General features: G+C 43.3%; 1 protein-coding gene across 1 annotated transcript in view; it reads left to right on the top strand.

Moving 5' to 3' along the window:
- tlcd4a (TLC domain containing 4a) overlaps positions 1-20,341 on the top strand; it is a 28,537-nt gene extending 8,196 nt beyond the window's left edge. The window contains exons 2-7 of the mRNA XM_063206779.1: positions 3,038-3,213; positions 9,480-9,569; positions 10,148-10,206; positions 10,581-10,675; positions 15,999-16,072; positions 16,651-20,341. Of these exons, the coding sequence (XP_063062849.1) occupies positions 3,059-3,213; positions 9,480-9,569; positions 10,148-10,206; positions 10,581-10,675; positions 15,999-16,072; positions 16,651-17,005 (828 nt within the window). The 5' untranslated portion in view covers positions 3,038-3,058 and the 3' untranslated portion in view covers positions 17,006-20,341. The remainder of the gene's footprint in view (positions 1-3,037; positions 3,214-9,479; positions 9,570-10,147; positions 10,207-10,580; positions 10,676-15,998; positions 16,073-16,650) is intronic.
- Positions 20,342-21,387: the final 1,046 nt, after the last annotated feature.

The following is a 21,387-nucleotide window of genomic DNA, read 5'->3' as shown; positions in this document are numbered from 1 at the left end:
ACACACACACACACACACACACACACACACACACACACACACACACACACACACACACACACACACACACACACACACACACACACACACACACACACACACACACACACACACACACACACACACACACACACACACACACACTGTGCACCCACCACCACCTACACTCGGCCATCCACCCACAGATTTGGACACACGCACACACGCACGCACACACGCACACACGCACACATGCACACACGCACACATGCACACACACACACTGTGCTTACAGATGCGCCCATCACCACCTACACTTGGTCATCCACCCAGAGAGAGAGAGAGAGAGAGAGAGATAGCAGCAGCAGCAGCCTCTTTTCACAGAACTGCTTGCTTCTTCCAGCATGCTGCAGAGGAGTCTGAATATATAAATTCTGACATACACCTAGTCATACAGGCAGCTCAGCATATTGTTCTTCATGGCCTTCAGTGGGCGAACAAGACTCTGACTGCACTGCACAGCCCCTGTGTATACCAGCCAGCTAGTGTCTGGCTGTAGTCCTTTTGCTTACAGTCCTGCTGGCTTGTTATGCCCAGTGTAAAGAGCCCTCTCGTTGGATAGGACGTTACAGGCTGGCTGGCTGGCTGGCTCTGGATCTGGAACTGATGTGTTTTGGCCGAGGGCTTATCTTTTCTAGATCACTGCCTGCACACCCTAAGGTAGTACTCTACCCTTTTTTACTCTGCACTGGTTCATGGTTCAATGAGGAGTAGTAGGAGTGGTTTCACCATCTCAGCTGGCAAGACTCAGCCAATCACCAGCGTCCTAGTGAGGGCCCCCAGGCATGGCCTGACCGACTGACTGCCCGCGTGGTGCTGATGTTTAGACTTTACACAGAACGAACGTTGTGGCAGAGTGGCACCCATCCAAACAAGGTTGCATTGCATACAGGTCAGTACCTGGTTAACAGAGAGACGAGTTACAAGCAGAAAGGACTTGCATATACTCTCTCATCGTTACTTAGTGTTTTATTGAGTCGCTACAGAGATTCCAAGATCGTCTTCATGGTCTTCGAAATCCAACCTTATAGTTACAAAGCATATTTACCATGTGTTCTAAGTGGTCAAACCAAAAGGAGGTTCACAAAAGCATGGAGCAGAACTAATTTAACCCCTTTGCGCAATGTTTGTTATAACTTTACTGTTACCAAAATTGTAATGACCAAGTATTAATCTGTTACTTTAGGACAGGGGTGGGGAACCTATGTCTATAGGGCCGTTATAGCCCTTGAGGCTGTCTTGTCCGGCCCCAGATACAATGTTAATGTTATGCAGTGTCATGTGAAATATTACATGTTTTGTAAATAAATGTTAGAAATTACATTAGAAATTGCAATACAATTAAGTTGTATTTTCAGGGGACCTAGTGAAGTTGGAGTCTGTTGTAAAGGTGTCCAGCTTCAATATTGGCCTGAAGTACAGGGAGAAATCCTGGTTTGTGTTCAGACAGTAGTATGGCCCTTGGAGGACTTTATACAATTTGAAGTGGCCCCTCGAATGAAAACGGTTCCCCACCCCTGCTTTAGGACATTGGCTGGTAATGTCAGCAATGTTGTTAAGCTGTAGTTGAGTCTTTTCAGCGATGAGTGAATTGGCTCTCCTTTGGGCCCATGTGTGCAAAGAGGCTACAGACAGTATCTGCATTAGAAACATTTCTATTTATCTCACTTCTGTCTGCTTGCAGCTTGTAGGCCAAGCCCTCCCCTGGGACTAACGTATGAGAATCTCCCTGGTCTATGCTGCCTATGCTCTCGTGTGTATGGTACAATCCACTTGTTTGTGCTGACAAATTGTTGGCACACCTGAACACTTGTAACCAGGGCCGCTGACAGCTTTGACCGGGCCCAAGACAAAGTCATCTGAAAGCCCCCCACCTCCAATATATACAGTGTTGTGAGAACCCAATTCTGCACCCACCCCTCCTTTCCCTTCGGCCCTCCTCTCGGCTTCCCTGCTTGTAAACACTCTGCATCGCAGAGTAACTCCTGACCTGCATATTGAATAGCTCTTCCGGTCCTCCTGTCGTAACGGTCGTATACCATATGTGACGTCTCTGGGGGGCATTCGCTATATAACCTATGTTCCTATGTTTGGCACTGCGCCTGAGGGTCTAAATAAAGGCGCATGGCCATATAGCATGTCAGGCCCAGCAGCTTGTTGTTCTTATGTGCCTCAGTCAGAACAGGGTGGGCATTTCTCCGTGCCAGGCGTTGGAAGGCCTTATCTGTAAGTCAGGAACAAGTTCAGATTCTGCAGCAAAAAAAAAATCCTTCATTTTTCCCCCTCTCCACCACCATCTCAAAAGGAATTGTGTGTGTGAGTGTTTGGTCTGAGGTAAAACATTCACCCTACCACAAATTCCACCTCCCTTGGTGTGTTTGCCGGCCATTTTATGAACCACACAGCTCCAGCTCAGTCACACTCACATCTCAAGAGCCGAGGATCTAAAATCCATACTTCCGTAATGCCATCTGCTCTCCTCTGCTACTTCAGCTCATGTAATGGTCTCCTATTAACGATCTTCTCTGCAGCCTCGCTCCACATAACTGTTTTAGATTCGTATGAGATGCTTTATTTTTGATTCCCTGTGTAGTCTCGCTCAATGTAACTCGATGCTCTCTCTTATATGTGTTTCTCCACAGATTTGCTTCCTCGAAGTTGGTGCTTGCTTCTGAACGATTCTCTCCGCTGTCTCGCTCCATCTGACTTAGTGCTCTAATTTTCCATTTTTTCTGCTAATCTACTCGTTATAACACGATACTCTCTGTTTCAGTACAATTCTCTCCACAATCTGGCTCCATCTAGTGTGATGCTTTCGTTATGATTCTCTTTGCTAGTCTTGCTCATTTTGTGTATGTTGGTCTCCACAGTTCGCTGCCCATGGACGATGCGCTCTGCAGTCTCAGTCCTTCTAACACAGTTCTCTTATTCGTGATTCTCTCTGGAGTGTGACTCCATCTAATGCGATGCTGTCTGGTGTACCTTTTTGTCTCTGCAGTTCAATGCGCCTGTGGTGGCCATGGACGCCTTTAGCCAGATCATCCTTGTCATCGCGGTGGTCAGTTTCTTCACCTTCCAGTGGTTGTTCCACAGCGCCAGCCCCTGGGTCTCCTCCAGAGTGAGCTCCGGCTTCCTGAGGCTCAGCCACAAGCAGAGGATCGAGTGGAACTCCAGGTACGTAGCCTACGGAACTACTCAACATTTGAATTTCACTTCAGTTCAGTTCAATCAAGTTCTGAAAAGAGTCAGTGAGTATGTCAAACGAAATGAATGGCTTTGGAAATGTAAAGCACATTTACTTGTACATAAACGGTCACAAGTTGAGTGGTACTCCAGGTAGGCCTACTCTACTTGGTGTTAAACGAAAAAATAAAGGTCTGCACATTGATCCAATTACTACTCAAAATGTGTCATGTCAATGGTCAAGCTTCATCACTGAAAAGCTTAAATGAGAAATGGCTTAGAAAATAGAAAACATGTTGGTACACATAATACCACAAGCAGAAGATAGAGTGGTACTGCAGGTGTCTCAATGTTATATACAGTTTAATTCAGTTCATTTGAGAGTTCAGTAGGTGGTAGTGGGTCGGTCATTTATGTACACTAAACAGACTCAGATAGAAATAGTGAAGAAAATGGAATGAAGAATGTTTCCATCTGCTATGGGCAGAAGATGGAGTTAAACTCTATGTACACTACTAGATCATACTAGACAGTCATGGGTGAGCGGTTAGGGCGTCAGACTTGCATCCCAGAGGTTGCCGGTTCGACTCCCGACCCGGCAGGTTGGTGGGGGGAGTAATCAACCAGTGCTCTCCCTATCCTCCTCCATGACTGAGGTACCCTGAGCATGGTACCGTCCCACCGCACTGCTCCCCACGGGGCGCCACTGAGGGCTGCCCCCTTGCATGGGTGAGGCATACATGCAATTTCGTTGTGTGCAGTGTGCAGTGTTCACTTGTGTGCTGTGGAGTGCTGTGTCACAATGACAATGGGAGTTGGAGTTTCCCAATGGGCTTTCACTTCACTAGATATGCTATTAAATCCCAATTGAGTTCATTACATTATATTAAATGGATTCAAATAGAAAGTGTGGAGAAAGCGTCTATTTGTACTCAAACATAGAAAGTGTCACATCCTGAAGGTAAACATTGTGTGATTTTGGCGACTATGGTATTGAAATAATCCTGTTCTCATTTGTAAGACAATGAGGCTGTCTCATAAGCTGAAGTTCAGCATTAATCTCTGTCTCTCTTTTTTACTCTTGCCATAATTCAGAAGTTATTTGACTAAACAAAGCTGAAGGCAAGGGGCCATCGGTGACACTGGTCATTTTTAATTTGAAACTGGAGAGGAGTGTGTGTGTGCGCTCAAGGGAAAAATTGTCTTGTGGTACGTGTTAAGGCTTTGACAGGAGATTCATTATCACTCGAAAAATGAAAGGAATTGGAAAGGGATCGACCTCGCTGTGATTGCCGGTGTAACAAGCATTTTACTAATGTTTCCATGCTAAACGAGGAGACCGGAGAGGAAGCACTGACAACTACGCAGGGAAAATAAATGACTCAGGAACAGAAGAGTTTATGAGATCCATACATTGTGTAAAATAGCTATCCATTGCATCCAGTGTGATATACTGTATGGAAAGATGTTTTTCAATATAAAATTAAGGCTTGATGCTTTTGCTTCTTTAGCACGAAGAAAGCTATGTATTCATGTAATTATGGCAGTGGTCTCATTTACTGAAGAAGTCCTTAAATCTGCGTAGTTAATATTATCAATCGGCACATAATTTGGTTAATCTAAGTGATAAAAACAGATCAGAACACTCAGCGTACACGTTGGCCATTTGACAGCATATCAGTAAGCAGTTGGTCTTTATGTACCAAAGCAGACATTGCGTTTTCTGCAAGGCTGCTGTGGTCACACGCAAAGTAAACATCATATCTGAAAAAAAAACAATATGGAGGGAAAAAAGAAAAGAAATGGAAAGAAAAAAAGGAGTGTTGGCTGGCTCAGGATAGGAGAGGAAGGCAGGAGATAAGCCGTGTCCCATTGCCACAGGGGCAGCGCTGCCCTTTGCGAGAACCAGAAGAGACACACTGGCCTCAAAAACAACTTGCGCGTTATGAAAAGGAGGTCGGTTAAAAAAGAATCTCGGTAATACCTAAAACGTTCTGTCAGCGGCCACTTCGCCTCACGAGAGGACGAGGAAGACGTACGCGTTGTGGGCTCTACAGCACACGAGAGGATACAAGTTAGTGAATGTGATGTAGGGAGAGTACGGAGAGGACTGGCCTTCTCTCTCTATTTTTTTAACTGACTACTTCAATCAATCAGCATTAGCATGGCAAGCTGCGCCAAGGACCTCCGCCACTCGTTATGAGTCCTCACAGTGCAGAAATTGACGACAGCATTTATTACCATTACGAGGAGGTTCCTCTTCATCCTCGGCCTCAGACTCTGTGAACCGCATTTCTGGTGGGTTTTTTATAATTGAATCAAGGAAAGTGGATTACACAGACAGACGCTATTTGAAGAGGCTTTCAGCTCAGCCTGGGCTCTGAGTGGACTTTAAAAAAAAAAAACAGTCTCTCTCATTCCCTCGTAGTGGATTTATAATCTGTCAGGAGTGACACACACAGCACTGGGCATGACCGGGACCTCCACCTCCAACACACCTACTAAATCACCTGTTTTTCTTCCATGAGCAATAATTATATTTTGATATTAACTGATGTCTTAAGACAAAGCCCATATGTTATTTGCTGATACCAGCATGTCAGTGGCCAAGTCATAATGAATTACTGAAGACTGTGTAAAGTCGTAGTAGTGTAGCACTAGTAACACATTTTCAATGACTACTGCAACGTTTCACAGGGGACAGACAGGGTGTTCATTATGAGGCGATGTTCTTCTCTCTCTCATAGTGCTGGAGAAATTTGAGGGAGTGTTGTTCACAGCAACAGCGTACCAGATGTCCCATACACAGGAGACAGAAAAGAGTGTGTCTGTGGTGCCTGGGGTGGGGATGACTCATCCAGTGGCATATGCAGTACAGGAACACACCACTATTATAATCACCTGCTCTACTACTATAGGGGAAATCCTACTGTCGTCACTGAGTCGAATCCTTAAAAGGACACTGTGTGAGATTTTTAGTTGTTTATTTCCAGAATTCATGCTGCCCATTCACTAATGTTACCTTTTTCATGAATACTTACCACCACCATCAAATTCTAAGTATTCATTATGACTGGAAAAATTGCACTTTTCATACATTTTTAGCTGCAAAAATGACTGTGCTTGGACCATACTAGAAAATATTAGAGATGTCCGATATTGGCTTTTTTGCCGATATCCGATATGCCGATATTGTCCAACTCTAAATTTTCGATTCCGATATCGGCCGATACCGATGCCGATATCACAAATTTTAGGTAACATTACAAATCTGCTGTTGTGGAACAAAATATGCTTAATTTTATTGCAATGCCCCACTAGAAGCATTCTCGAATGCAACAAAGCTTTCCAAATATTAACATCGTCTGTGCAAAATAGAAAAATAATTAAGGAGAAAAGTGTACAGTAATTCAAGCATTATCATATCGGTTTTGATAGGCCAAAAATCCGATACCGATATTGACCGATATTACATTTTATGCTATTATCGGGCCGATAATATCTGTGGGCCGATATTATCGGACATCTCTAGAAAATATTTGTTTATCACTTAGTAAACTTTCATGGAAAGATCAAATTTGGCAATAGGCAGCCCAGTTTCAATGAGCAGCATAGTTGCAGTACCCTTTTTGACCATTTCCTGCACAGTGTCCCTTTAAGTGCAACCCCAGCACAAATCGATTTACAGGAGCACCTCACTTCCAACTCATCAGGGCTGGACTGGTCATCTGGCATACAGGGCATTTTCCCCTGTGGGCCGGCGGTCCTCAGGGGCCGATGCTGTTGTTTTGTTGTTGGTTTTGTTGTTGAGATCGATCAAGCATTTAGATGGGGCAGCACATTGGTCCATTTTTAACCTTTAAGAGGGTGGGTTTTTGAGCATTCTATAAAAAGAATGCGTTCTACAACAATGCAAGATTCTACAATTCCATATTGAATTGAATGATGCCCAGAATTCTATAGAACTTTCACTGCCCGAACATTCCCGTCACACCGGTGTGACGGTACACTCTTAAAGGTTTTTAATGTAGACCGTTGACTGAGCTAACCATAATATTGTAGAGAAACGGGGATGTGTGAGGACCTGGCCTATGCCAGTCCCAGTCCAACCCCCAAGTTAGTATTTCAAGTGTAGCTTCATAGTGCTGCACACTGCACACCATTCTGTCCTCAAGTGAAATACTGTAGTGTTAATTAAAAAACTCAAAATCATCATCTCAACTCATCAAATCATAGTTTCATACAACTATGACACTACACAAAGCCTTCAGTAATACATTGTGACATGCTCATTGCCATTCTGGTAACAATAAGTATTCTAATAATCATAAACTGATGTTATGGATACACTATGGAGAGGTATACATATGACTGTTGTCATGTCATGTGTCATTCATGCTTTGAAATGTGAAGTTGACATTGTCTGGGTGTCATGACATTCCAAAAGCACATCATCACAACAGTCATCCTTAATGTCTCCTGACATGACATGTGTCATGCTATTCTTATGCCGTTTACATGTCACCCTTACAGTATGTAGACCAGTGTTTCTCAACCTTTGTTTAGGCGAGGCACCCTTTCAGGTCATGACAAATTTCAAGGCACCCCAAATCAACAAGCCGTAACATAGCATCGCATCCGATACCACACAAGCTTAGAAAAGTAGCACATTTGGAGATGCCACACGACCTACGTTTGAAGTTGCAGCTGACTGGGGCGACCTATATTTACTTTATTGTGCATAAATGGTAGATGAAAGATTCCACTGACTGGCATTAAATTATCAATCTAGATGAATATGTATTATATTACATAATTTATTTATCAGCAACGATTTCGCGGCACCCCTGAGGGGGGTCCGCGGCACCCCAGGGTGCCCCGGCACCCCTGTTGAGAAACACTGATGTAGACCACACCACAAATAGTGTTACCCAATAATCTTATAACAGGAGTGAAAAAGAGCCTGGCTGGGCTGTTCTTTGGTGAGCATGAGTCATCCAAAAGATGGGGGAGGCACGTACAGGAACACCACTACACTACTCACCCCCTCCACTGCTACTAAAGGGGAAATCCTACTGCCGTCACTGAGTCGAGCTGAATCCTTAACCCCTTAGCGCAGAGCCTATGTTATAACCTTATTGTCATCAACATTGTAATGGACATGTCTTTATCTGTTACTAAACCTTCCAGTACTGTCATAGCAATGTTGTTATGATGTAGTTAAGTATTTTCACAAAATAGTGCATAGGCCCGCCGGCAACCCCATCTGCAGTAAGAGGCTACGTGCAACCCAAGCACATACTGTTTTTCAGGGGCACCTCACGTCCAAGTTAGTATTTCAAGTGTTGCCTCGTATAATGTGCACCTTTCCTCCAGTGGAACACTGTCGTATTCATAGAAAAAAACAGTCATAGTATGTACTATTACAAATGATTCTACACAATGTCTGAAGTAATACATTGCTAAATAATAATTATATGGTCATTGCCATTCTGGTAACAACAAACTTATAACAGAATATAAAAAATAGAGCCTTTTGGTGAGCATGAGTCATCCATAGATGGGGGAAGGCTCATACAGGAGCACTGCTACACTACTCTCCTGCTGCACTGCTACTAAAGGGGAAATCCTACTGCCGTCACTGAGTCTAGCCGAATCCTTAAGTGCAACCCAAACACAGAGATTGTTTTTCAGGGGTACCTTGTGTCCAAGTTCGTACTTTAAACTTAATAGCTTTAAAATAAGGATACACATACTTGAGTGACTGAAATTGAACCGCTTTAAGTGCTTACTGTGGTTGGTTTGGGCTCTGGGCTTCAAAGCACTTAAGAACTATTCCATTTGTTGTCGACAGTAAATAAATAAATGTATTTGAATTCAAATCATTAAACAATGACAGCTGCTTGGATGCAAAATGTCACCTTTGGATTGCCATGGTTGCCTTCATCTACAAAACTACGCTGTTATGTCTGAGGTCTCCTTTCCTCTCCTGTCCTCTTCTATCCTCTCATGCCCTCTCTTATCCTCTGCTGTTCTCTCCTTTCATGTCTCCTCTCCTCTCCTCTCCTCTCCTCTCCTCTCCTCTCCTCTCCTCGCCTCGCCTCGCCTCACCTCGCCTCGCCTCGCCTCTCCTCGCCTCTCCTCGCCTCTCTTCACCTCGTCGGCTGTGTCCAAGCATTTCTCTGCTGACAGTAATCGGTGCTGATGCTGTCTCTGCCTGTGTCTCTCCACCCCCGCCCCCGCCCCCCTCTCTGCAGGACGGTTTCCACATTTCATGCCCTGGTGGTTGGGCTCTTCTGCCTCTACATCCTGTTCTTTGATGACGCTGTCAATCAAGATCCAGTGTGGTGAGACTTCCAGTGTGGAGAGAGAGAGAGAGAGAGAGAGCGCGAGCGAGAGAGAGAGAGAGAGAGAGAGAGAGAGAGAGAGAGAGAGAGAGAGAGAGAGAGAGAGAGAGAGAGAGAGAGAGAGACAGAGAGAGAGAGAGAGAGAGAAAAAAACAACTTTCTATGCTACTGGTTCCTCCTCTGCTCACTTCCCCATTTCATTTCCTCACAATGGTTTGTAATGAATTTTGAAATGTTATTTTGCACATGGACATAATTTTCTAGGCCTTGCCAGGCTGAATTTGAGAGAGAGAGAGAGAGAGAGAGAGAGAGAGAGAGAGAGAGAGAGAGAGAGAGAGAGAGAGAGAGAGAGAGAGAGAGAGAGAGAGAGAGAGAGAGAGAGAGAGAACGAACAAGAGAGAGAGAAACCAGAACGAGAAACAGTGACTGACAATCTGTCAGAGACTGCTGTCAATCAAGCTGTTTTGTGCTGGCAAGATGAGGGCCCTCTTAGGATGCTCTGACCGCCACTCCTGTTTGTTTTCTGTCTTTGTTTTTTTTTGCCTCCTCTATTTTCTCCTCTCTTGTTCTGACAACAGGGGTGACCCTACACTGGTCAAGATAAATGTGGGTATCACCACTGGCTACCTCATATCTGGTGAGTTTCATCATTGGATCTCAATACAAGCGGCTACACTGACACACATTTCTTTGAAAAATGGCTTTGATACCTCTTTGAGAATGATAATGGCAGTGCATGGCAGTAGCTTTCAGTTTCCAATATCTGAAGTTTTAAACAGGTAAGGGACGGTGAAGAGATTCATTCCTATAATCAAGAAATGTCTGAAAGTTGTGAAGCAGAAGACACCTGCGATTAACTAGGCTCGTGTGGCGTCTGACGTAACCTATTCTCAGACGCAATCCTTAAAGGAACTGTTGAAGTGCACTGACTGCCTACTCTATCCCTTTTGCCGATAGGAGCGTGGTGGGGGTAACATAGTCTCATTGTCTCCTTGTGTTCCTTTCCCGCAGATCTGCTGCTCATATTTTACTATTGGAGGGCGATAGGGGACAAGTTTTTTGTAATTCACCACCTGGCAGCATTGTATGCTTACTACTATGTACTGGTGAGTGCCCTATTGTCCAATAGCAGAACGTGCAGGCAGGATGGGAAAGAGACGACCCAAGGGTGAACAGCAGGGCTGGTTGGCGCTGCAGGATGAACTACCTGGCGGCTGGTGGCTGGCAGGTGGGCGCCCACAACCTCAACTTCAATCAGGGAAGCCGATGGGGGTGGTCAGTTACCCAAGGCCCAGGGGAAAAGTGGGCCCAGAATTGGATCCTCAGTACATTGTACATAGTGACGGCTTTCAGGTTACTTTGTCCCAGGCCCGGCCAAAGCTGTCAGCGGCCCAGACGCAACCAACCAACCTACCCACACAGGCTGGCAGTGCCACTTAGGCGGGCGTGTGGCGCTGCTAATCGCATGCAAATATATGCCTGTAGCTTGGCTTGTGAAGTGTAGACATCTGTTTGTTAAAAAAAACCCTGTGCCTTGCTGTGCTTAGCCGAAGGCCAATGCATTATAGAGAATACCAACTAACTAAACGTGGTTGCAGCATTTCTGGTGCAAGGTGCAATGGCCCATGAGGGCATTGTATTCAACAAAATGAGCTCTCGCACTAAAGCACTTAGATTAATGACTGCTGTGGCGTTCATCAAGCTGAATGGAGCAGGAGTAGTGAATTTAATTCATAGCTAATGCTGTTTATTTCCCCGTGTGTGATAATTCTGGGTTATAACAGCAATTTTACGCTGGATTTAAAAAAACATATTGCCTCAGTGTTTCCCAAATTTATGCATCTGGCGTGTCCCAAATCTCGCTGCATCTTTTGATGTAGTCTCGTCCAATATTTGATACTCTGCCATGGAAACAGTAGACACACCGCATAACTGTACCAACCAGCACAATTTTAATACACTTAAACTTGCCAAAGTAGTGCCGACAACGCCACGAAGAATACTCTGCATGTGTGTGGAGAAACATCCATTTTGGGGTGCCTTAAATCCTGAATGCAGTAGCAGCCAGTCAGTTCTGATTGCAGTGGGCGTCAATGCCGTGCCTCCATGTCCGCTGTTCACCCGTGGTTCCTTTGGTCTGTAACCCTCTGGGTCACCAGGTTCTGTGTAGCTCATGGATATGGCTGATGATTGATGATGATGATGATGATCGTGATGATGATGATGATGGTGGTATTTTTTGCATGGAATGCTCATCAATGGTTATGGCAGGAGCCTTTCATCTTCATCTCCTCCTCTTCCTCCTCCTCATCCTTTTCTTCGTCATCCTCCTCCTCCTCCTCCTCTTCCTCCTTCCTGATCTTGCGCTGTGCTGTCCTCCTTGCCAAACGACTCCCAAGTGATAAATATTGAAGGCCCTGGCTGCTGTGTGTCCCTGTCCCCTGTCCCTGTCACTGGGGCTGATGGGCAGCAGAGTTGAAGGGTGCTGAGTCTCAGCTGTGTGCATGCCAAGCCAGCCTGCTCAGCTCAGCTCGCCCCCAGCTCAGCTCTCTGCTCTGCTCTGCTCTTGTCATGGTGAAGGCTCCTCTCCTTTTTCCTCTTCTGTGTGGTGCATGCTCTGACTACATTTGCTATGTGCCAGAAGTCAGTGAGTTTTTTTTTCCACAACACCTCTCTGCCTTCTGCCCTTCCATTCTCCCTCTCTTCTTCTTCTTCTTCTTCTTCGTCTTCTTCTTCTTCTTCTTCTTCTTCTTCTTCTTCTTCTTCACTGCTCCCCCTGTTAGCCCTCTTTCCTTGCCTTCCTCCTTCTTCCACCTACCTCCACCCTTCCCTCCTTTTCTGTTGTTCTGCGTTCTTTTCGTATTCCCCCACCACAATTTCTTTGTTGTTTTTGTCTTCTGCTTTATTTCTTCTTATTTGTCATTTCCCCTACCTTTCTTTGATTTCTTTTGAGGACCATCTCCCCAAATATTTCCCCAGACTCATTGTATCCTAATACATCTGGCTCGAAATACTTTGTTCATTCAAAAAGGCTGCCATGCAGCTTGATTCATTGGATTTCGAAAGTATCAGGTATCTCCTGGCCTGCGCCAGATAGTGTTCCCTTAGCTCTGTGCATACGCTTTCTTTTACCCACAAAAGCTATGGCTGTAGGGCAGCTATTGATCTCTATGTAAGCATTTAGGTATACAATCACCTAACTGCTGAATTCTGCTGCCGTCGTGGAGTGAAGAGAAGGCTAGAGCATCATTATGCACTTCCCTAGTTCAATTGAGGCCAGAGGCGGACTTTCCATTAGGCAAACCTAGGCAATTGCCTAGGGCCCTGACCAAATCTGTCCTCCACAGGGGCCCCAACTGTCAAATCAGCCGCGGAAGACATGCAAAAAAGCAGGCTTGATCTTAATGTGTCACTTATGTAAAGTAATCAAAGATCTTTATTTGACAAAACCCTTGAACAGAACCTAGCACAGAATTTTATGTCTATATGATGACTTTTGAGGGCCCCATGTTTATATCTCACCTAGGGCCCCAAAATGGCTTGATCCGCCCCTGATTGAGGCAAACTGATTTCATCAAACACTCTTTGCCATTGCCCAAATACATCTCAAAATACACGTGGCTCTATTTATATCAGATGCTGTTTAGATCAGTGGTGCAGGTAGCACACATCTATTCACAAGGAAGTCGAGAACATTTAGGTCATGCTTGTAGACTACCAGTGAAATGCAGTGGAAGAAAGTCGTGTCAGTTAAAAAAACATGACCTGGCATCTCATTTGAAGATTCTGTCCCTCTCTTGTTTTTTTTTGTTTTGTCTTGTTTTTCTCATGCCATTACTCTCCCTCCCCCTTTCCATGTTGTGACTCTCTGAATGCATTTTTTTATATACATATATAAAAACGTGGATGGGCTGTAGACCATACTGTCACTGGAACATTTCATGACTGCTGTACTGAATACTTTGCTTCCAAATGGAGCAAGTTGGTCCAAAGGAAAAATCGCACCGATCTGCCCATTGACAAGTCAGTTGGCTTTGGTTTGGCATTGACATTGTCTATGCAAAACAAAAGAAAACAAAACAAGAAAAAAGAAACGCTTTAGCCGCAGTGAGCTTTATGCTCCGTAACGTCAATCTAGAAGTCTCATGTCGTGTCATTCCTGTACCCTGCAAAGGCATCTGTTTTACAAATTGTCTTAACCACAGTGTGTTGTCCCGTGTCTTTATGTGTAGATATTTTTTTTTTGCGGTATATAGTTTTGATTATACATTTTGATATTATAAGTTTGCTTTCGTATCAGTATACAGTGAGTCGTAATATGCCACCTGCGCAATTACTTCAGCAAGCTTGTAGTTGTATATATGTTTATGTGACAAATAAAACTGGCGTAAATACATCCACATTTAATGACAGACATCAAATAGATCTCTGAGTTAGGTTTGCTGCCTCAAAGAAGACCTTTATCTTGTTTTACAGTGACATTTGCTGTCCCATTTCAAAGCATCCATATCAAAGGGCCGTAAACGTGACTGAAATCTTGAAGTCTCCTGTGACATTTCTCGTCCCTGTCTAAGTGACAGGATGCTTAGGCCTACTTGAAATCCTGTACACATCGGTCACCAGGATGTAGTTTTCCTCCGGTGGTTTGTTTAGGTTGTCTGTTTTTTACGTTTTGCTCTGACGTTGTGCCTTGATGTGTGTAGTCTGCAGGGGTTGTCTGTTTGGATGCATGCTGAAGCACAACTAGCCTAATAACCTGAACCTAGCTGTTGCCGTTCGTTGCCACCGTTTCTCTTTCTCTTTGATTTTATTTGATTTTTATTTTCTCTCTTCTTCTTGTCCCTTCCTTTCGAGTGTTTGTATCTGCACCTCTTCAGTTCCCGAAAGACTCCTCTTGTCTTGTTGTGTCTGTGCTCTCTGTTCTCACCTTGACTTGACCTTCCTCCTGTTTTTACAACAAACAACACTGCCCACCTCTGATTAGCTAAACAAAAAAACACCAATCCCTTCATGCAAAAACTACCAATGTAAACAAAGAATGATTACTTTGTGATTAGTTTGATTTTTGGGGGGAGGGTTATGACCAAAAACAACCTTGAAAGGCCAAAAAATCTGAATGACCATTGTCCATAAGAGATGCCAGACTTGACTGATCTAGACGTTTCAGTTCCTTCCTGTCTTGTCTGCTGTTGTTGCTGTTGAAAGAGCTCTGAGCAGAAAATGTAGCCCAGTCACAGTATGGACTTACCAGTACCTAGTGGTACTAGCATGCACATGCTGGAAACGTTTGTTTGACCTGCTCTCTGGTGAACTACTTTATTTTTTTCCCCTCTGTGTTCCTGTAAAGTAAGTATGCACTAACTTACTGGTATTTATTCCAGGCTATTTGAGGTAAGTTGTACGTTGGCAGAGTATTGTGAAGCATTAATAAGCAATTCAGTGATGTCTACTTTTGTGTCAAATAATTTACCCTAAAAGCCAAAGTCCATTTATTTTTACGCAATTGCTTCATCACTGTTCTCTCATTTGCATGGCTGTATTGATTATAGCTTCCCTAAAGACACTAAGCATTTCAAAGGGCCTTGTTTCTTGTTTGCGAGACTGTACAATATCTTTTGGCCGCAGGTGTGGTTTATGATTTTGTAAAAGGAATTTCAAGTAGACTTCAGTCATTTCATTTAGAGGAGGAAGAAAAAGCAATAGCATGAACAAATTGAAGACCAAATTGCCTAGTGGCTATTATGATGCCCAAGCCTGGCTTGTACAATTACAGTATATCCTTTTTAAATACATCCTTGGGTCAGTCTCCAGTCATTAATGTCACTTGAGAGTAATGGTTGCACTATATGACACATTGAGACATACTCCATGGCAAATGGCAGCCTTGCTCCCTTCAGAGTCTACAATACAGACATTCTAGTTCTTTCTGGTTTCCTTGAAGGCCATTTTCTTGGGGTCTTTCAATGTTGCTCTTTCTGACAAGAGGTGTAGAGATCTTCTACTAGTGCTTGCATGCTTCGAAAGCTGTCAGATCCTGGCTAAATGTGGGTGAAATGAGCCTGGAGGAAGTAGAGCCTTTAAGGGGTGGTCTACCGAGACTTCAGTATCTTTCAGTTCCATTTTCATCAGCCAGCATTAGCCCTACATTCCAAAAGACCTTGATTCCAAAATTAGAAACAGAACTTTTTTGGGAGACATCCCTCATTTCAATGTCATTCCGGGTGTAGCCTCCCAGTGCAAGAGATTGGTTCTTACACAACCTCGAATATATATACTGTATTCCTCAATGACCTGTCATGATGTAGACGAGCCATGCAATTCATTTAGTATCATCTCTTATCCATTTTGAAGTTGTGAAATGTGTGGAGATTCTAAGTGGACTCTCTCCTGTATCACCGTTTTGTTTGTCCCTCACTTTGTCTCTTCCAGGGCCAAGGAATGTTGCCTTATTTTGCTAACTTCCGTCTGCTTGCAGAGTTTTCAACCCCGTGTGTTAACCAGCGGTAGGTATTCCATGACTTGGGAGAAACCATAAGGACACAGCCTATACGTAGTGCCAAATTATGCATATCGTGACACGCCTGACTAGCTGTGTGATTGTGTAACGAAATGGAGGTGCACCAGATCTTGCATGTCAGGTCCTAACATGTGTCAGAGTATTTGTTCTTCAGTCCTCCGGTGTTGGTTTTAAAATAGGTCTCGTTCAACAGTTGTTGAGTTGGTCTGTTTGAATTACAGTGCATGCCAGCAGCAACTGAGGTCTCTCTTTCTGCTGCCTCTCCTTGGCCAATGTTAAGTAGGTGACTGCATGCCATGGACCTCCTGAAAAACTTTGATCTACTGCATCCAACTAGACCACCAATCTGCATCTGTGTCAGACAAGCACGTCTTCTCCTCACCTTGTGTGTGTATTTGTATGTGTGTGTTTGTATGTATGTGTATGTGTCTTTGTGTGTGTGTTTGTGCTTGCGTGTGTGCGTGCATGTATGTATGCGTATATGCGTGTACATGTATGTGTGTGTTATTATGTGTGTGTGTGTGTGTGTGAGTGTGTGCCTGCTTGTATGCGTGTGTATTTCAGCTGGTTCTTCGAAGTGTTAGGTTACCCCAAGTCGTCGCGGCCCAACATCGCCAACGGGGTTCTGATGGCCGCCATCTTCTTCCTGGTGCGCATCGCGGTGATGCCCGTCTACTACACGCGCATGTGGGCCGTCTACGGCACCGAGGCCTTCTACCGAGTGCCCTTCGGCGGCCGCGGGGCCTGGATCTTCTCCAGCATCTGCCTGGACATCATGAACGTCATGTGGATGCACAAGATCGCGCGCGGCTGCTACAGGGTGATGCGGTCGCGCCACGGCCATGGCGGCCACGACAAGAAACTAGCCACTGCCGCAGCCTCAGCCCCACTGCCTCAGGAGAACGGCAAGACCGATTGAAAACTGAAAAAGTATAAGGCGCACTGCACCACCACACGTGAGGATGTTGAAACTTTGCTTTTTAAGTACAGTACACCCCCAACCCCAATGCCCAATGGACCTCCGTTTTTGTTCTCTTTTTTTTGGATGGAAGGACTGAGAAGAGATTCTTCTTGTTATTCTTCTCAATGCACAAGGGTTTCTTCCCCCTTTTTGTTTTGTTTTGTTTTTCTTTGACTTCCGTCCTATCCTGGTTTCATTGGCATGAGCCCACAACTTTTTTTTTTACTGCTGTCAGGTTGGATGGACACTGCATTCTGGCGTTGACATGTGAAGTGTCTTTTTTTTCTCCTCGAAAAAGAATTCCCACCCCCTCCTGTCAGCAATACTCCCAGTGCATGGCCAAGTCTAAGTTTGTTGTTTGTTTTAATTTATTTTCAATTATTGTTTTGTGCTTTTCAAAAAAAAAAAAAAAGTATGGCTCTTGATAAAGTTGACCCTTTCTGTCTGCTCATGACTCATTCGATGAGAGCCACACAGCGTTTGACACGATACACTCTACCTAGAGACCTAGAGACTCCTGTGCTCCTGTGGCAAGGGAGTGTTGTTTACTTTCTTTTTAAAAATGAGAATGAGAATTGTGTGCACATCCGTACCCACTCTTTTTTGTATTCATGCTACGGTTGCTGCCTATACATGTAAATTATTGGGACGTGAGCATGGAGCGGTAAGCTAATCATTTTTTTTTTATTACTATTATTTAACACACCAAATTGATATTGTCAACCTGCTTAAATGTCCTGCCCAGCACACCCCCCCCCAAAAAAAAAAATATAAGGAAAAGCTAGGAAACCAATGCCAGACCTCAGAGAAAAAGCTATACCCCAGTGATCACTGACGGCATTGGCCACTTAAATTAGGAAAAAAAGGTCTACCTAGCTGTGCATGGTGCAGTTGGGGCCACAAATCTTCAGGAAATCATTCATCCATGATCCGTCCACACCAGGAGGGGTGCATTCTGGACTCACTAATTAGTCTGATTTTTTCCGTTTTATTTCACTTGAAAGCCCTGCAGGTACTTCCGACAGACGACATAAAACCCCACATTGCTTGCCAACTGAAGGACTGTACAATCTCTGGAGGTGGACGACGTGTCCGATGCTATCTCTCACACCTTGAGGTGTTGAGGAGTAAAAGTGATGGTCTTACACAGTATCTGATGGAAAAAAAAACATCAGTTTTCTCTGTACAGTCAGTAGTTGCATGATGCAGTCTTGTTCTCTAAATTTAATTACAGTTTTGACATGTGGGAAAAAAGCATTGGGGAGAGCCGGTGTTATACTTTTGTTAATATTATGATTTAGCTTGTTCTGTAAGTGTATTCCAATCAGTACTGAACTTGAATTCTTTTTTTAAGTGATTAAAAGGGTTAAAGGGACATTGAGGTATAAAAAATGGCAAAACTATGAAAGTTAGTTTATGGTGAATGTGCCCTCCGGGCCTCCGTATGAGCCTTTTTGGTTTATGTTTTATGTTATAATCTGTGTGAAAAAAATATGTCTACATCATACACATAATTTATTTAAACCAGTTTCACACTGGAGTCGCATGTCAAAGTGTAGTACCTACCGTACATATTTATTCTTTTAAAAAGGAAATTATATGGATGACAAATACAGGTGTTTGTGATGTATCTACTGTAGATATGTATTTATGGGAAGCGTTCACAATACCATTTATATTCCTTATGATCAATTGCGAATGTGACTGATAGAGTTGGCTTGTGTGGAGGGTATATTGAGTATGCACATACTACATCTATAACAAACGGTTGGAGGTATCCGCCGATGTTAAAAACTTTTTACAAAATGAATGAGTATTTAATGACAGTGAAGGAGAAGAATTCTTGGGAGGTTCTTTTTTTTTATTTTAAATGAAACAATCCAGCAAAAATACTGTACTTGAATTAACGCCCAAGTCTTTTGCCCACCCCTTAGCATAGCTGTCTCTTTATTCACTCTGCACAACTTCAATCTGCATTTACTGTATGCCTCCATGAATTATTAGAGATTTGCTTTTCGTTCTGGTTGCCTTATTTTCAAACATTATTTTTTTATACTACTGCACATTACTATTTTGTTACGTATTGTTCAGTGTCCACATGTACATTTGACTCCCATATTTTCCTTTACCAATGATTTGTATGCCTTTCTTCATTTGTCCTAAGAAAATGTGATGATAAACTTGTATACCGGTCAGGGAGATTCATAGAGAATATTATACAGGAGAAATGTTTAACAGTGTACTTACCAGCCCTACCAGCATAGCCTAAGTCTTAGCATGATCTTACCGAACTGTTGTTTGTTTTATGTGAAAACATAAATTCAGATTCTGATAAACAAAAGCCAAACTATCTAATAAGGGGTCATGGTGAAATGTAAATGATCATGTTTTCTTCTGTCACACCGACACACGCACATTGCATGCTAAACAGCATTGCCAGACTATTAGTTTGCTTGCATTCTGTACAGGGACTTGAGCACTGTATATCATGCCAAATAGACTTTAGTAATATGATTATTATATATGTAGACACAATCAACAATACACAAGTGAAGTTTTTTTCTGTGTAGTAAAGAAATGGCATGTCCATTCTTTGGCAATGCTTTCACTTTTCATTTCACAACATTTAGATTTGCAGTGTTACTAGGATCGTCGAGATGTTCATAACCCCCCTTTTTTTGTTTTGTTGAATGTTGATTCATTGTGTGGGATGCATGAATGGATATTCTCCGCCAATATATTACATTGGATGGATCTTGATGCTTGACCTATAAACTTGTCCAGAAAAATGTGACCCAATCTCTTACATGCATTGTCAACTTTTTAAAAAAACGTTTGTTCACTGTACACACACAAAGCGTAGTGCATTGGAATGAAAGATGTCACTATTTCTTAATGTGCTTTTCTCCATTTTATTTTTCCGTTGTTTTAGTTCCGTTGGGCCTTTGCAAAACAATACTGTAAACATTTACAAAAAGACAAGTTTTTTGTAATGTTCTGTTTCCTCATGTCTTGTGTTGAGCATGGGCAGAGGCATCACCTTGTGATGTGACCTCCCGGATTGTTTACACCCACTAACCAAAGTGTTGGGTCTCCGTAAAGGCCTCATGTTCCCTCGGTGTAAAGACTTATTTACCTGATGGACGGCGAGCATGTTCATTTGTCAGCACTGGTTCTATTTATTTGTTTTAATGTCTTGTTTTAATTTCCTTTGGGATGTTTGGTTTTTTGTATTCATTTTGAAACTGACCTTGTAAAGCCATTTGCCTCAATAAAGCAATACATCCACGATAAGTTCACGTCAAAAAAAGTTGTTGAGCGCTTGCCAGTGAGGTGTTTACAACTTAATGGTAGCCATGACTTGATATTGTACAGCCCATCTGAGATTGGTATCACAGATTATTTTCTAAAAGGGCTGTGTTGATATCAGAGAGGAATTCTATCTGTCATCACAGATAAATATGTTTACACTGACACCTTCTGGCCACTGGAGGGACTACAGAATGGTAAGCACTGGTTGAAGAGTAGCAGGGCTGCTGCAAGGAGGACTGTAGGCTACTACTGGTCTATTGAGAATACACGTACACAGGGAAACCGACAGGGAGGACAAAGGGGTCAGTTGTCCGGGGCCCAGGGAGAGAAGGGCCCCAAAATTGGGTCCTCATTACTAGGGCTGGGTATTGCAGCCATGTTCCTGTATCGATTCGATTTCGATTCTTAGGGCTTTGAATCGATTAATCACGATTCAATTCGATTCGATTCGATTCATTCCGAATCGATTCAATCCGTTCCCTTCTTGGCGCCAGGATTTCCCCCACAAGATGCTGTTGCCTATTTTTATATCAAAATGTCAAAGGGCTGTGGCTTGACAGTGTTAACAGATTGCTAATTTGTAATAAGTAGGCCTATTCCTAATTGACTAATACCTATTGGGTATTTTCTGTAGACCTAAATTAAACAAAAAGAACAAAAAGAAAAAGAACCAAAAAATCGATTTTGTGCCTTGTGAATCGATTATGTGAATTTTAAATTATATTGATCGATTATCGATTGAATCGATTATTTTACCCAGCCCTACTCATTACATTGTGTGTATTAGATTGGGGGCCCTTTTATGACTTTGTCCCGGGCCCTGCAAAAGCGGTCAGTGGCACTGCACGTACAGTAGAGTTTTTCAGTCCGAGGACCAGCTCCTATTTCCCCTTTGAGGAGTAAGGACTTTTTCCCTGTTCTTCTAGAATTTTACTGGAACGCTCTACAGCTCCTATAGAAGTCTATTTTAAAAAATCTCGCAAAGTCCTTATGACATCATAATGAGAACTCAAAATTTTGGCAAAATT

This window comes from Engraulis encrasicolus, chromosome 9 (genome assembly GCF_034702125.1).
Source record: "Engraulis encrasicolus isolate BLACKSEA-1 chromosome 9, IST_EnEncr_1.0, whole genome shotgun sequence".
NCBI classification, from domain to species: Eukaryota; Metazoa; Chordata; class Actinopteri; order Clupeiformes; family Engraulidae; genus Engraulis; species Engraulis encrasicolus.
The sequence above is the reverse complement of the archived record's forward strand: the minus strand, read 5'-3'. Positions and strand labels throughout refer to the sequence as shown.